This window comes from Gavialis gangeticus, unplaced genomic scaffold (genome assembly GCF_001723915.1).
Source record: "Gavialis gangeticus isolate Ggan-Ray unplaced genomic scaffold, GavGan_comp1, whole genome shotgun sequence".
Lineage (NCBI taxonomy): Eukaryota > Metazoa > Chordata > Crocodylia > Gavialidae > Gavialis > Gavialis gangeticus.
The window spans coordinates 62,007,367-62,025,286 of record NW_017729032.1 but is presented as its reverse complement, the minus strand read 5'-3'; the positions used below and the strand labels follow the sequence as shown (position 1 = coordinate 62,025,286).

The window sequence follows — 17,920 nt, the reverse complement described above, 5'->3', positions numbered from 1 at the left end:
GTGCAGGTCCCCTCCAGGCACAAAGCCAAGTGGAAGGCCCAGATGCAGCTGGAGCACTCTGAAGTAGAAGACCCCCCCCCCCGCTGTCTTCCACCTCAGTTTCTCCAATCAGAAAATTAATTATTATGTTTTCGGGGATGTAGTTATAGCCATGTTGGTCTAAGAACATAGGTAGACAAGGTTCTTTGAGTAAATCCGGCATCTTTTATTAGACCAACTCAAACAGTTGGTGCAATTCTTCTTCACAAGCTTTTGGGCACAAATGCTCTTTGCCAGGCCTGCACCCAAAAGCTTGCAAAGAAGAACTATTTGAGCTGGTCTAATACAAGATATCAAATTTACCCAAAGAACCCTATCTAATTATGTTTTCTACATCTGAAATATTCATACTAAAGACAGACAACAAGGTCTGCGCCTGAGGGGTTTGCAATTTAAAACAGGAGACTGAACCATGAGAAACTTGGAAGGGCAGGAGGGAATGGAATCTATGATGGGTCACTGGGAAGGGGAAAGTACAGAAATATTTCTAAAAATATTGTGCATTTAACATTTAAAAGTCCAAAAAGCAAAAAAAGTGTCTTGGACTTGAGTTTGCTGACATGGAAGAATGCCAGTATTTCAAGACTACCTCAACATAAAGAAATATCAATTCCTAAGACTTCTGGTTGCAATATTAAAATACCTAAACACAAAAACTTCTCTCATTCTGGGCCAAACTGCTCAGGAAACCAGATCCATACCCTTTCAATACAGGTCAAATGGATTTCTTTGCAATTCACTATTCCCTTGAAGGTTACGTTATGTAGTGTCAGTATACCTGGAATTTTTAATTTTTTTTTCCAATAAAAAGGATTCCATTTTAAAAAAAATATATTCTGCCATACGCAACTGAACTATAATGCTAATTACTTTAAAAAAATCTTTGTCAAATAAAGCTAGGCTACTTACCTCCTGTGACTTCACACATGGGTGTAATTGCCGACTCATCAACTGGTACGCCTACTACCTGCTCTGGTTCTGGAGCTGTGATACCAGGCAAGCGCAGAACTAAAGCAAATAGTCTCTGATCCCAGCGAAAAGGTTCTTTAGTCAATTCACTTCCAGGTAAAGGAGAATTGAGAGGTAAGTGAAGCTGAAAAGAGAAATTAAAATTTCTGAAATTATTTTCTGCAAAAATACAAAATAAATTAAAATAAAAATCAGGAAGGTATATAATGACACCAATGTATGGTACATCTTTCAAACTACTTATGCCCAAATAATCTGAAAATCTGACAATACGGTTTAGATGTTACCCAAACAATGCAGGAAAATCATGCTTTAGGTAGCCCTATATTTAACTCATTTCATATCAACATAAAACACAAGCTCAAGATCCATAAATCACAAGAGAACTTCATCTTCTGAAGATGCATATTAAGTTTAAAAGTTCCTCAAACTTGCTTTATTAGAATTTCTGCAAGCAGAACTACTTTACTGTAATGCTCTTTCAACAACATTAAGCTCTCATTACTTAGTACATATTAAAACAAAATTTTGCTGTACACAGAAAGAGCCATGCTCATTTCTCAAAGTCTGCTTTTCTGGATTCCTTGGAATAATAATGCACTACAGAATTAAACTATCAATGAAGTGGAAGAGAATAGTGAAAAGAAACATTCTGTTGTTATCAAAATTTAGCTGCAGTGAATTTAAGTCTCTATTCAAAGCCTTCCAACTGTTAACAGCAGCTTCATAAAGAAGAAGTCTCTACTGAACTCTGAAATCTTTTAGGGGCTCAGCTTATGATTATGTTGTCAGAACTATCTTTTTTTACATGACCACAAATGTCACTGCAGCAAAAAAATGCGGAGATACCTTAGAAGTATTCAGAGAGATGCACACTCTCCATTACACATTTATACTAATGTCTGCAATGTATGTGAAGAGAGAGTAAGATTTAAAGTCAACATTAATGCAAGATGAATTCTCATGTTCAGCCAATGCAAACGATTACAATCAGAGAAAAACTGTGCTGACTCTCAGCAATTGAAAAAGAATAAAAATTCTGCATAGTTGAAGTTTCTGAAAATACCCTCCAAAATATTTTGTTTTTACTGTTTGAAAAAAATGGCTATGAATTAAGTGAAGTCACTTTGAACTTCTCAAGCATTGATGTTCAGAACATTATTTACTGAAACAGTAATGACCAATCCTGTTAAACTATACTAACAACATTTCTAAAATTATTCTGTAATTAGCAGTATGCCTACTTAACAGGAGATGGATTAATCAGTGTCCCTATCTTCCAAATAATGTTGGTCACATGGGTAGAACAGTCTATTTGCATCCAATACTTTGAATGTACTGAAATTTAGAATGACGTATCAAAACACAGTATGTATTTTACACAGCACAAAACAGAGAATAAACTCACAAAAAGCATTTAAAAGGTTTTCAGAAGGAGCCAACAGATTGTAGGCTGATAATACTATTGTTGGTAACAGTAGAAATCTAGTTTGATAAAATACAGGGAACTGAAACTATACAAGAACAAAATTTAAAAAGCGATTCAGGGAACATTTTCATCACTTAACTAACATAATTGATGACCGGGGCAAAGATTATAGATCAAGACCTGAACAGAGAGCACAGACTAAAACATGGCTAGTAAAAGGTAATTACAAAAGCTCCTTTCTTCTTGTATAGCATTTTTAATTAAAGATCCAGCTTTCAGATCTTAAACCTGCATTTGTAAAGGAGGTTATGTTAGCCTGTTGCATCAAAACTGTAGGAAGTTGTAGAAGCCAAGAGAGAATTTAGAAAAGTCATTTTTTTAAAAAAAAAAGACCTGAGCTCCTATCCTGCTGGCCTGGCATCAATTTCCCCTTTTAAGTCATTTGATTTAGATTGGCTAGTAGCTTGTAACAAAGCTGCTGCAAAAACAAACAAGTATTGATTTCTAAAGGTGGAAATCAAAAAGAGTAAGTCTTATTATTAGACAGAGAATTCTGTTTTTTACTTGAAGAATTATTACATATTATGAAATATATGTAAACAATATGCCTTTTTGGTTCAAGAATAATCACTCTGCTGCTTACTGATTTAGAATATCTTGGTCCAATTATCCATTTGCCTGGACCCTGAAAGCCTATTCTCATTTTTGTAATGTGCATCAGACAGTAAGCAAACTGGTGCTTACAATCTAAAACTGTCCCTCAAGTTAGAATAGATGGAAAGGGAACACTTCCCCTAGCAGAACCCACCGTTTGAAATTAGCAAAGGGCAACAAATTGTGCACTGAGCTTGTTACTGCTTTGTATGTTATATTTTATATCTTTTACAGTCTTGTAAGACAACAATTTGCCTTTCAATTTAATTTTGCTTTCTATAGTCCAGTTCTCTAATCTATCAATATCCTTTGTAATTCTAATGAAGACGAACCTCACCTGAGACCATTTTGGGATCAATCCATTACTCTTTATTTGCAACTATTCAACTGTCAATCTACCCAACAGTAAATTTATCTAGCCCACATTTCTACAGTTTACTTATAAGAATGACATATGAAATTGTATCAAAGGCCTTACTGAAGAACAAATATCAACCCAAAAACCTAGTTTCCCCAAGCAAAGGAGGATATCAAGTTATTTTGGCATGTTTGTTTTTAACATGTCCATACTTACTGTTATGTCACCTGCTTCTTCCTTCAGATGTTTACAAACTGACTTTTAGAATTTTGCTTGAGGAATTTCCCAGATACGGAAGGCAGGCAAATCAGTCTGAACTTCCCTGGGTCCTCCTTATTTATTTAATGGACAGTATATTAGCCATTCTCCAGTCTCCTAGAACTGGCCACATTAGCCCATGGAATCATATGATCCGGACTGTGGCTTGCTAGACTGACCCAGTGCTGTACATCAGCAGGGAAGGGCACAGAGTCCAGTCACCACATGCAGCCCACACCCCAGATCCTCCGTGCTATCTGCAGCGCCAGATCCAGCCAATTACAATGATTAATCGGTATAGTAACCCCTAGCCTGCCCATGTGGGGCTGCTCTGGCCGAGACTGCGAGACACCCCTGCCCAGCCTGGCACCAGTGGGGCACTTCTAACCCTAACGAGCTGCAGCAGGCAGCCTCTAACTTCCACACTCCCCAGAGGAAGCTGAGCTACTTTCCTTGTGGACAGCAGAGTAGAGCAAAGGGGGACTAGTACCCAACAGCCAGGCTCCACTTGCAGCCTCCCTGCTGCTTGCTGCAGGTAGTCCAGGCTCTGTGATGGGCAGCAGGGGCCTGCCTGGAGCCTGAGCTGCTCATGGCAGGCAGCAGGGAGTCTACAAGCAACTGAACCAGGGTCCACAGAGCCCACCTATAAGGTACTATCCCCACTTCCCTCCCACCCTTATCCCACCTGTCCGTCCTGCTGCCTTCCCGTTCCCACTGGGGCACCACACAGCTTCCCTCCCTCCCCGCTCGACTGCGCCCTACTCCCCACTAAACAATAAATCTGTAAGTTATAACCAATTATCATTAGGCTTACTGGTTGAATGATTAATAATTTAACCGTTCACATCCCTAGTCATAAGGTTATTATTGGAAGACTGAAGCAAAATAGTCTGTTAAAAATTCATCCTCAGTAATGAACAGTTTGTTCTTTTCTGTCTGACGTATTTATAGGCCCCCTTATTGGTATTTTAGCCAATTATATCACATTTTTTGCCTTTGCTTTATTGATGATGTCCCTACACATCCTTGCTATTCTTTTGATATAATTCCTTAGTGACTAACCTGTTCATCTACTGGCTGTCCATTTTTCTTTCAGTTTTGATACAGATACGGAAGTTTCTTGTGTAGACACATTGGTTTTCCATGGCTGCTCTTCTACCACTATGTGGGATGAGCTTGCTGTCAAGCTTTGAGTGGTATGTCATTTAGGAATCGTCAGCCCTCCTTGACCCCTGTAACCTAGAATTTGTCTGTCCTTGGGACCTTATCTATTGAAGTGGAAATTTGCTACCAAGCCACGTTCTAGTTTTCGCTATGCTCGTGCCTTTCTTCTCTTTGAATTACAAAATCTATGACCTTATGATTACTATTTGCAAAAATTTTAAAGAGTTTTACATTCACATCCCGCTCTTCCTTGCTGATCAGAAAAAAAAACCCTAATTTAAACTGTCTCTCTGTGGTCCCTAGCTTCCTCATTCCTGAAACAAATTTGTCCTCATGCCAGATATGTTGTTTTGCTGTATTTTTCTTCCAGTAGTTATCAGGGTAATTAAAATTCCTTATTACAACAATACCCAAAATTTTAGATATATTCCTGTTGTCAGGCCTCATCCACTTCCTCCTTAATATCATTACTTTTCTCTTCTCCCTTTAACTTCACTGATAAACACTCAGACCTGACACTTCCTTTTAGACTTTAGAACAAGCATATATGTACACTGTGTACACCCAGCGTATAACATAGCACCATCTCCTTTCTTCCTTGAATTTATCCTTCCAGAAAAAGGTTCCTATTCCAATGATAAACCAGTGATCCAGATGATGTACTATTTAAATATATCACAATAGTACAGAAACATCTGAACACACTTAAATCACAATCCTAATATATAAGCATTCTTTTGGAAAGTCAAGAGTATTAGATTTAAAGTACAGATCAGATCTTACCTCTTCCTGTATCCCACTGGTGGTTGTTAGTTTACTTCCATCAGTTACTGTTATGATTATTGCAGGCTCCAGAAAAAAGGGGTTTCTTCCCTAAAAGAGAGGTTAATTACATTAAAAATGCTATATTCAAATTTATAATGTTCTGGTTTCAAATTCTTAACCTACGCTGATACACCAAAGGCCCAATTCAATACCTGCATAAATCAGTGGAAATTCCCCAATGATTTCAGGGACATTGGTATGGGTCCTAAATATATTTTTATTCCATATCTCCTGAAGTTATCTAGGCTATGAGTTTTTCAAACTTTTTTACATCTGAAACTTCTTTGTGTGGAATATTTTCCTTGTAATCAGAAAGTGTTGGTATTACTCTGGTGCCAAACCACTGATGAAAATATGTTTTTAAAAAATAATTACTGAACTCAGAAAATAGATTGACAAACTTCCTTACAGTAAGAACTTTAAGGTCAGAACTGGGTTTAGAACCAAAACACTCCACATTGGACTACTAATCTGGGACAAAAGATGTGAAGTCCATGATAGACCACCATCAGTATTTCATACTTGTTCTTTATTCCGGTATCTCCCTGGTTTCTTTGCCAAGTGTGAACACTTGGGTCTTCATTTTCAAGAGTCAATAATGGGTCAGAACCCAGTTTTACAACCGACTACATCTAAATTTATACCTCACCAATACTGGCACAAACTCCAATAGATACAAATTGGTGACAAACTTATTCAAACTGGAAATTAGAAGGAAGCTTCTGGTAAAAGGAAAAATAAAGTTTTGGGATGGTTTTCCAAATAAAAGAACAAAAATTAGGGACAAGAAGTTTGAATTGCTTGAAGATAGAGTTTAGCGAGTTTACAGACAGGATAGTATAAGTCAGTGATATCCTTGGAACAATGATCTGCACATGTGATATGTGCATTCAGGTCTTATCTATGTTAAAAGGAAACCATCTCCCATCACATAAGAGGTGAATGGTAATCCCTTGCCTTAGGGCTTCTGGTAAGTATATATTAAAGGTAGCAAGGCCCCTGACATTTCAGGGGAGAGGCACTGGTGTTGCATAGTCTCCCCAGCTCTTCGTCTCTGACAGTAAGGTTTTTTTCTACAAGGTACTTCATGGCCATGTTACGTGAGACAGACTGAAGTGGATGATCTGCACACTTTGGAATAAATGGTTGTCTTGGAACACAAAAGAGTCTCCTTACTCTTATTCTCCGAAACAGCCACTCACCTGTGGAAAATACTATACATGAAACCTAATAAAAGTGTGAAAGACTCAGGGAAAACTTTACAACCAAGGGATAAACTATGCAAAGAATTTCTAGACACCAAATTATTCATAATCTGACTGCCCTTACAACATGTCGAAAGACCCTTTCTTTTTGCTCAGACTCTCTCAATAACCAGAATATAAATAAAACCCTGTAACCAGGAAGTAGAAGACTCACTGAAACCACTAAGAACCATTATCATAGAGACTTATTTGACCTGAAGAGCAATTAGATACAATGGTAATAGGCACTATAAAAGAGAAAGATAATTTTTTTTCAAGCCATTTACTACAAAGCATCATTGTCATTTAGGGTGAATGTTTAGAGAATGGGAAATACCACAAACACTGAAGTTTAACAATTGTCGGTGGCAAGCGTTCAATTTTAAATGGCATTCACTGCATAGCGCTCACTTATAAATCAGTCTTTTACTATAGGGCAGTAAGAAAAAAATATTGAAATGATTGATTCAGGGAACATTTGTATGTTTAGACAAAAATATAACAGAATAATAGAAAAATCAGGCTGGAAGGGACCTCAAGAGGTCATTTAGTTCAACCTCCTGCTCAAAGCAGGACCATCCCCAACTAGATCATTCCAGCCAGGGCTTTGTAAAACTGGGCCTTGCAAACCGCAAAGGATGGAGATCCCACCTCTCTAGGCAACCCATTCTAGTGCTTTACCACCCTCCTAGTGACAAAGTCTTTCCTAATATTCAACCTAAATTTTCCCTACTGTAACCTGAGACCATCGCTCCATGTTCTGTCATCTGTCACCACTGAGAACAATCTAGCTCCAGCCTCTTCAGAACCACTTTTCAGGTAGTTAAAGGCTACTATTAAATCCCCTCTGTCTTCTCTTCTGCAGACGTAATAAGCCCAGTTCCCTCAGCCTCACCACAGAAATAATGTGCTCCAGCCCCTTAATCATTTTCACTGCCCTCCACTGGACTCTCTCCAACTTGTCCACATGCTTTCTGTAGTGGGGGGCCCAAAATTGGATACAGTATTCCAGATGTGGCCTCATCAGTGCTGAACAGAGGGGAATAAACACTTCCTTCAATCTGCTGGCAAATGCTTCTACTAACGTAGCCCTACATGCTGTTAAGAAGCCTTCTTGGCAACAAGTGCACACTGTTGACCCATCTCCGACTTATTGTCCATTGTAACACTCAGGTCCTTTTCTGCAGAACTGTTGCTTGGCCAGTGGGTCCCAAACCTGTAGTGGCACATGGGATTCTTCTGTCCTAAGAGCAGGAATTGTATTTGTCTTTGCTGAACCTCGTAAGATGTCTTTTGGCCCAATCCTCCAATAAGTCTAGGTCTCTCTGAATCCCAGCACTACCCTCCAGCCTATCTACGACTTCCCTCAGCTTGGTGTCATCTGCGAACTTGCTGAGGATGCACTCCATCCCATCTTCCAGATCACCGATGAAGATATTGAACAAAACCAGCCCCAGAACCAACCCGATACCAGCTGGCTCGACTTCAAGCCATTGATCACTATCTATTGAGCCCAGCGATCCAGCCAGCTTTCTATCTACCTTGCAGTCCATTCAGCCAGCCCATACATCCTTAGCTTGCTTGCAAGAATGCTGTGGGAGACAGTATCAAAAGCTTTGCTAAAGTCCAGGTATATTATGTCCACTGTTTTCTCTGCATCCACAGAGCCACTTATCTCATCATAGAAGGCTATCAGGCTGGTCAGGCACGAATTACCCTTGGTCACTGTTAATGCTAACTGTTCCTAATCACCTTCTTCTCCTCCATGATTTTTCCAGAAACTGAAGTGAGGCTGACTGGCCTTTAGTTCCCTGGACAGTTCTTCCCTTTCTTAAAGATGGGCACTATATTTGTCCTTTTCCAGTCATCTGGGACATCACGTGATTGCCATGAGTTTTCAAAGATACTGGCCAGTAGCTCTGCAATAACATCAGCCAGCTCCCTCAGATGCATTACTTCCAGCCTCACCGACTCTACACATGCACTTTTTCTAAATAGTCCCTACCCTGTTCTTTCACCACTGAGTGCTACTTACCTCCTCCCCAAACTGTGCTGCCTGGTGTAGTAGCCTGCAAGCTGACCTTGCCTGTGAAAACTGAAGTGAAAAAGGCACCAAGTACCTCAACCTTTTCCTCATCATTTGTCACTAGGTTTCCTCCCCTATTCAGTACGGGATCCACACATTCCCTGACCTTCCTCTTGTTGCTAACATACTTGTAGAAACCCTTCTTGTTACTCCTTGCACATCCCTTGTTAGCTACAACTCCAATTGTGCTTTGGCCTTCCTGAGATCCACTCTGCATGCCTGAGCAATATTCTTATACTCCTCTCTAGTCACCTGTTCAAGATTCCACTTCTCATAAGCTTCCTTTTTGCATTTAAGCTCACTGAAGAGCAGGGAGGGATTAATGCGTAGGCAAACTAAGCACATGCCTAGGGCCGAGCTGCAGGAGGGCTCTGGTTGTTTCCCCTGCAGCACTGGTGCAAATGGCCCCATCCACCTCCCTTCCCTTCCCCTGCCCTCTGCTGGCCTCCCTGCTGCTGTGACTGCTTCCTAGTGGTGGCTCCAAGCCCTGCTCCCTGAAAGTGGCAGCACCAGGGTGGAAAGGGGGTGGGGGAGGGAAGGGGTCCTCAACTGGCCTGGGACCCACCAATTTGTTCGTCTAGGGCCCACTAAAGGGTTAATCTGGCTCTGCCGAAGAGTTCTCTGCTAAGCCAATCTGGTTGCCTGTCATTCGTATTTGCTATTCTTCTCAACACTAGCTCAGTGACTAGTTAGCATCGGCTCCAACTACAAATGGCATACGTAGCAGAGCCTGAATAGATTGAGTAGGTCTCGGAAGGTGCAACACTCATGAAATCATGGGGCCTCTATGTAACTGACCATTGTGTTTGTCTGGATCATCTCCTGAGATACCCTGTAGCACTATAATGTACCCCACAAGATCTGGCAACACCAACACGAGAAGCAGTGGCCGTTGCAGAATATTGGGAGTAAACGATATAGAAAGGTTGGATTGGAGATGCAATGACAATGATGAACAATAGTTCAAGGTGAATGCTCAAAATATTTGTCTTAAATGTAACATAACTAGATTTATAAAATTTAGTTTCACTTTTATGGACATTATAAAACTACAAGACTAGAAATCAAACAATGTAGATGAGTATCTTTCATGAAGGAGAAGCTGGTTTACACAATCATTTAAACTGTTAAAAAGATTAAGAATGCTAGTCAAATACACAAACTTACTTTATAGCTTGCCAAGAACATCAACTTTTTTTCTTAACAGTTATGATAGCTTTTTCTGTTAAATAGTTCTTCATCGGTAATGTGAAGCAACAACTGGAAACTAATTACAATTCAATGCAGCAATATTTAAAGTAGATTTCTTAGCTACTGAAAGAACATTTCTACCTCAGCTGATGGAAGAATAATGGCAATTCATAAAAGACCAGCAATCAGAAACCTTTAATAAGTTGTGGGCCAAAACAACCCAGCTCCCATCTGACGCAGGCTGGGTGGCTTTGGCAACCTGTAAGCAACAGGTGGGGAAGGGACTTTCCCTGCACCCATGCTGAGGTCAAACAACTGGAAACTGCACCCACACTATGGCCACTCCTCCAAGCCCTCTCCCTTCCTATACCTTAGCTGTAGGTGGGCTCAGCTTCCTGCTGGTAGGGGGCTGCTCAAGTTCTAGGGACCTGGCAAACTGCACTCATGCTGTTGCTGCTTCTTTCCACTGCCCTCCTTCCCACCCCTCACCTGCCAGCTGCAGCATGGACACAACTGGCAGTTGCTCAACTATAGCACAGCTCCCCATGGGCTCCCCAAGCAGAGGCAGTGCAGATTTGCAGCACCCCACTGGCTGGGAGCTGAGCCTGCACCCAGTCAGGAAGCAAGGTAGTGGCAACAACACAGACACAGGCAAATCCCTCCAAATACACAGACCTGATTCAGGGTCTAATGTTGCCAACCCCTGAAATAGACTAAAATAATCAGTATCAAATGACATTAAGACAGTGATCAGAAATGTCTTGAAAGACCAAATTATACGCAGAACACCAGATAAAACTATAATTTTTCTTCATTGTAGTATACTGTTAAAAATAAGGGGTTTTTTTAGTGAGCTGCACATAAATAAACCCCAATTTTACAAATCTCCCCTTCTTTACAAAAGACTTCACATACCTGTATTTTCTCCCAATTACATAAGACTTTTGGGTGTCCCTTTGTCCAAGGTTTACCTGTTAACTTTGGGCCCAAGCCTGAAGACCAAAAGACCTTTCCCTAAGGAAAAATGTTAGAACCTTGCTTTCTTGCTTCTTACTTTCATAGTTTCATAGTTTCTAGGGTCGGAAGGGACCTGAGCAGATCATCTAGTCCGACCCCCTGCCATGGCAGGAAGAGCACTGGGGTCAAATGACCCCAGTAAGGTGGTCATCCAACCTCCTCTTAAAAACCCCCAGGGTGGGAGCCTGCACCACCTCACTTGGAAGCTGGTTCCAGACCCTAGCCGCCCTGACCGTGAAGTAGCGCCTCCTGATGTCCAACTTAAACCTTCCCTCTGCCAGCTTGTGACCATTGTTCCTGGTCACTCCTTGCGGCGCTCGGGGGAACAGGGACTCCCCCAGCGCCTGCTGATCCCCCCTAACCAGTTTATAACAGGCCACAAGATCCCCCCTCAGCCTTCTCTTTTGAAGGCTGAACAGGTTCAGGTCCCGCAACCTTTCCTCATAGGACCTACCCTGCTGTCCCTTGATCATACGAGTGGCCCTCCTCTGGACCCTCTCGATGCTGTCCACATCCCTCTTAAAGTGCGGCGCCCAGAACTGGACGCAGTACTCCAGCTGCGGCCTGACCAGTGCCGCATAGAGGGGGAGGATCACCTCCTTGGACCTGCTCGAGATGCATCTGTGGATGCACGACAAGGTGCAGTTGGCCTTCCTAGCCGCCTCCCCACATTGCCGACTCATGTTCATCCTGGAGTCAATAATGACTCCCAGATCCTTTTCCACCTCCGTGCTGACAAGAGGGGAGTTCCCCAGCCTGTAAGTGTGGTGCCTATTGCCTTTCACATTCATTTAACTGTAAAACATATGACTGTGAGGTATTTACTAAACAACTTGTATTGTTAATACAAGCTATTTGCCCCAAAATGAAGATCAGTTGTACATTAGTGGGTGATGCAAGGGAAAACCATTCATAAGGTTGCTAATCCTGCCCACCTTTGTGAAAATAAATAATAGATTATGATTGATGCATTAGGAATTCTGCCTCCTGACTTAGGGAGCTGGTCTTTACAAGCTCAGTTTAAATGCCCTTTATTTTTTAAAACATCTACATATATTTCTTAATAGTTACAAGGATGCTAGATAACCGAAGGGCAGCTGTTGCCTTAGTCCAGTGGTCACAAACCAGTATCTCTCAATCGACTGGTCAATCTCGATCAACTGGTCAATTGTGGAGCCTCTGACAGTCAATCTCAGTCTGTCAGACTCCATGATCAGGAGCAGCAGGATGCACATGGCTGAGCTGAGCCACACCTCCTGCTGCTCGGGCCCAGCGCCCAGGTAGCTTGTCAGGGAGGTGGAGGGGCAGGCAGGTGGGGCCGTAGATCCTGAGGTGCCCTTTATTTACAAAAAGTGATAGTCACCATAAAAAGTTTGGAGACCATTGCGTTAGTCTAAGAGACCACAGAATTCAGCTAGCTAAGTTTAACACATCAACTTTGAACTGCAACATTCAGAAAGTAATTGTTTTAACCCTAAATAAACAGAACATGTATAATTTAACATTGTAATGCAAATAATTTTAAAAACAAGTTTATATAAACCTTGTCTGCTATGAACTAGACCTAAATTCATGGCTCTGTGTATTTTGTGCAAGAGATGGTATATGATTACACCTACACCAACCCTTCCAGGAGAATGAAGTTATGAGAATGCATCAAAAAGTATCTTTACTGAAATACCTTAATCTTCTAACCATTCTAGCGTTGTCAATTGTTGAAAACAGCAAAGAATCTGATTGTGAAGATGTGACCTTTGTTTACCTGTATGAAGGTACCTAAGACAATTATCTTTAAATCAGCTACTGCACAAAAATCTGATGTGTCTGTAATTAGCTACTTCTAATTAGAAACAGACCAATATAAGGCTATAACCAAGAAATGTGTTCTCAACTTGCCTTCAGAGACTATGTTTGCTTTTTATTTACTCCCAAGGATCACAACCTTGGTGTGGCAGAGAGGCTTGTGTGCCATCAATAACCTCAAGAGTGATGCCATCTGAAGTTCTGTATTTCTAGTAGGGTCACCCATGGCAGCAAGGTCAAAAGCAAGGTTGTCAGAATAATAATGATCCAAAAACAAAAATGAAAGTCCTCAATGCTGGAGAGGGCAGATGAAGAAAATACTTCGCAATGATGATGTGTGCAATGGCATTCTCATGTTAAACAAACACATGCATAAGCATCTTCCATCAACATCAAGGCCTAAAGGGATGGGCGACTGGCAACAGGGGCAGGTGCTAGTGATTACTGGAAGCCTCTAATCATGGACTTACATGGAGATGATGATTTTATGATGGTCATTTTGCACTTGGAACTGAGACAGGTGTACAATTCAGCAGGTGCAATCATAACTGAGCAGGCCTATTTAGGATCCACTTTGCTCACCCATAGAGGGAGAGAGCAAGAAAAGGTGCCCTAAAAAGACTTTCACTCCACCTGACTGGAAAACCACATCCAGTGAGATCACTATCTGCTGTCTGATTCAAGAAATAAAGTTTCCAACATGGATGGACACCTTGGACAGCCTTAACAATGACCAATGCTGGAGAGAAGGATAGCATTAGTGGCTAGAGAACTTAAATGATTCAATATTGATAAATGCTGCACTTGGACATGCAGGGGAGGGGAAGCTCACAGAGCATGGGGTGGCTAAACCTCCTCTTGAAAAGAAAGAGCTGAAAGAGGCAGACTTACAATAGACACATCTTTGCTGCTAGACAGCTGCAAAAGAAGTGCTTCAAAACAAAGAACTTTACGTGGCCTTTACTGACCTGACTAAGGCTTTTGATTTAATCTACAGAGAGTCCTTATGAAAGATCCAAATGAGATTTGGATGCCCACCAAAAATTTGTTACCATCATCAGACTTCATGATGATATGATAGCAACAGTCCTAAGCAATGGCTCACAGATGGAGCCTATCACTATTTAGAACTGGATTCAAGCAAGGATGCACGATTGTGCCAACACTTTTTTCCATCTATATTGCAGCTATCGCAATGTTGACAGACTTTCACTTGGAGTTAGCATCCAATAATGCATGGCTGGGAATCTCTTTAACATCACAACGGGGTACATTCCAAATCCAAGATAACAAACACCACCATTACTGAACTTCAGTACGCAGACAATTGTGTTGAGTGTGCTCACTCAATTGAAGACCTCCACCAGATGCACTCTCGACTGCTTCTGTGAAGCATATGAATGCAATGTTTGGACTCATTGTCAACTTCACAAAAACTAAAAGATACTTTACCAACCTACACCAAACCAACCAGCTGCTTCCCAATATATTACAATTAAAAGCCAGTCTTTGGAGAACATTGAGCATTTTCCCTTCTTGGGAAAATGTAAACATAGATGATGATATTCAACACAGAATAAAATCTGCCAGTGCTGTCTTTAGATGTCTCATACATTGCATCTTCACCAATCATGACATCAGGCTCCAAACTACATGTCTCATCTACCAGGCTGTTGTCATTCTTATCCTGTTCTATGGTTGTGAAACCTGGACATTCTGGAAACATGTGAAAGCTTTAGAATGTTCTCATCAGTAATGTCTTCCAAAAATCCTCCATAACAATTAGGACAGAAGCAAATGCCACCAGCTTTGAAGCCACATTTATATAAAACCAGCTTAACTGGGGAGGACATATCTTAAAGATGCTTGATAACTGGATCCTGAAACAGGTCTTATACTCCCAACTTGCCAATGGTCACCCTCTAGAGGTGGGCAAGAGATTCAAAGACAGCTTGAAGGCCAATCTGAAGATATGAGATATTAACATAAACCCCTAGGAAACCCAAGCACTGAATCATCCACAACACCACTGTGAAGTGCAAGGCGTATATCATTTTGAGCAAGCTTGCTTCATTATGGAGAACAGCAGGCAAGAGAGACAAAGAGAAAGAAAGAGCAGTGATCTGACATCAGCAGGATCCACTCCTGCTTTCTGGAACTGTATGCCATGGCTCAAGTCAAACTTGTAGATCTTGGACTGGCCTCTTCAGTCATCTCCACACTCATCAATGACTTCCTTATCTAGTGGAATACTAACAGACTCATATCAAGGGACTGCTGTCAACACTGACTTATTTTATAAAGATTTTACTTTCCATTCCAAACCAGTCATTCTGCTCCATTTTGACATTAGCCTTTAGTCAACTGAAAATTAGCACTCTGAAGTCCTACTGAAGTACAACCACATATTATCCTCAGAGTACAAAATACTTTAACAGGCCTAAGATCATGATATTTAAAATAGACTGTTATAATAATAATCATAGAGAGTGAATATGCACATTATAACTCTAGAGCCTAAGAAACACTTATTTGCTACATTTATGCTATATTTAAGAGTGTTGAGCAGCAGTGAATAGGAAATTCAGACTCCAATCCAGCATAAGGTAAACTGGAAAACTCTCTGGTTATTCCCTAAACAGGCTTAATCATAGAATCAATGAGTCAGAAGGCACCTAGACAGATCATTGAGTCTGACCCCCTGCCATGGGCAGGAATGAGCACTGGGAGGGGCAGGGGTCATAAGACCCCAGCCAGGTGCCTATCCAGTCTCCTCTTGAAGATTTCCAGGGAAGGTGAGAGCACCCCCTCTCGGGGGAGCCTATTCCAGGCTCTGGCCACCCTTACAGTGAAGTAGTTCTTCCTAATATCTAACCTAAACCTATCCTCCCTCAGCTTGTGGCCATTGTTCCTGGTGACTCCAAGGGGGGCCCTGGTGAACAGACTTTCCCCGAGTCCCTGCTGCTGGCCCCTGATAAGGTTGTAGGCAGCCACAAGATCCCCCTTCAGTCTCCTCTTGTGGAGACTGAAGAGATTCAGGTCCCTCAGCCTCTCCTCATAGGGCTGGCCACGGAGGCCCTCAACCATACGAGTGGCCCTCCTCTGGACCCTCTCCAGGTTCTCCACGTCCCTCTTGAAGTGCGGCGCCCAGAACTGGACACAGTACTCCAGCTGCGGCCTGACCAGCACCGCATAGAGGGGGAGCAAGACCTCTCTGGACCTGTTAGTGATGCCCCTGTTGATGCAGGACAGGGTGTGGTTGGCTCTGCCTATTGCTTCGTCGCATTGGAGACTCATATTCATCCTGGAATCAATCCTGACTCCAAGATCCCTCTCTGCCTCTGTGCTGCTGAGAGGGTCAGCCCCTAACCTATAATCATAATGCTGGTTCCCTCTCCCCAAGTGCAGCACTCTGCACTTGTCCTTGTTGAACCGCAACCTGTTCAGATCTGCCCACTTCTCTAACCTATCCAGGTCTGCCTGGATGTGGTCCCTGCCAGCCGGTATTCACTTAACCCCACAGCTTGGTGTCATCAATGAACTTGAACAGGGTGCACTCCACATTCTCATCCAGGTCGCTAATGAAGATGTTGAACAGCACTGGCCCAAGGACTGAGCCCTGGGGGACTCTGCACCCTCCCAGGTTGACATCGACCCATCCACCACCACCCTCTGGGTGTGCCCCTGGAGCCACTTTGCCACCCATGTGACCGTGCATTTGTCAATGCCGCAGCCCCTCCGCTTGCCCACCAGAATTGGGTGGGACACTGTCAAAGGCCTTCTGGAAGGCCAAGATGACATCGACTTCCTCCTTCACATCTAAGCTCTTTGTTACCTGGTCACAGAATATTCATGAATAAGTACTTTACAGAAGATGAATTACTATTTATGCCAAATAATAACTTCAGAGTGACAATTACCTCCCATAGGAACTTCAGTTATGTCGAGCTGATCCAGGAAACATTTTGTTATCATCTCCCCAAGATTCCTAGCCTAAGCAGAGGCCTGGGAATTTTTTGCAGAGCTCTTCAGAAATCTTTTTTTCCTCTTTCAAGATACCACGTCTAGCCCACTTTAGCCAACGAAACACCTGGATTAAGATGTTATGCACCAACTAAAAATTTCACCATATATAAGTTTCATTATATGAACCAAGTTTAATACCTACTTAGTGACTAAGAAAAGCTAACTCAGGATGTGCATATATAAATTCTGAGGGCTAAAGAAGTCCTTTATTATACATAAAGCAATTCATGGCTATATTAAGACTCATATGAAATGAAAAATAAATCTTGCACATCTTCTTGTAAGATGCAAGTAAAAGACAAACTTCAAATTTCTTTCAATTTACAACTTATTTTGGGTAAGTTTGAAACTGTGCTCAAAAAAGATCTCAATGGCCCAAAAGACCTGTTGCATTTCTAGGTTTGTAAGGGATACTGCGATCCTTGGAAGTATAAAAAAGGGAAATATCAAGTAGAAATAATATGTATTAGTATTTACTCCTCATAACTCTATTCACCTTTTGCTTAATGGTGGCAAAGATGTCCTCTCTATTCGTGAAGTGGTGCACCCATAACTACAGCTTTGTTTGGGGGCAGGGGACACATCAACCAATCAGGAAGAACTGCTCTGTAAATCTTGGGGTCTATGTGAGACACTTAACTGAGTGAGAAAAGACTTTCTTGCAGAACTATATGAGACATGACCAGGTTGGGTCTGTTCATTATGTGTACATAGCAAGCTAAAAGTCAGCTTAAACATAGTTCAGCAGGATGGATGATAAATATGCAGGAAATCACATTCCCAACATACATAAGCAGAAAAATTCAAATTCAGCTTTACTTCTGCAAGTAATCTTTATGGGGGGGGGGGGGGGGGGG

At 41.7% G+C, this 17,920-nt stretch overlaps 1 protein-coding gene across 3 annotated transcripts in view; it reads right to left on the bottom strand.

Moving 5' to 3' along the window:
* INTS6 (integrator complex subunit 6) overlaps positions 1 to 17,920 on the bottom strand; it is an 83,490-nt gene that overhangs the window by 40,436 nt on the left and 25,134 nt on the right. For 2 of the 3 annotated variants that reach the window (XR_002098922.1, XM_019524539.1), the window contains exons 3-4: positions 5,655 to 5,744; positions 949 to 1,132 (exon numbers count right to left, since the gene is read on the bottom strand). Coding sequence is in view for 1 of the 3 variants with exons in the window: in XM_019524539.1 (XP_019380084.1) it covers positions 949 to 1,132; positions 5,655 to 5,744 (274 nt within the window). In the remaining 2 variants the exon portion in view is untranslated. Of the gene's footprint in view, positions 1 to 948; positions 1,133 to 5,654; positions 5,745 to 17,920 lie in introns of those variants that run through there. The other variant, XM_019524540.1, reaches the window with a different exon arrangement.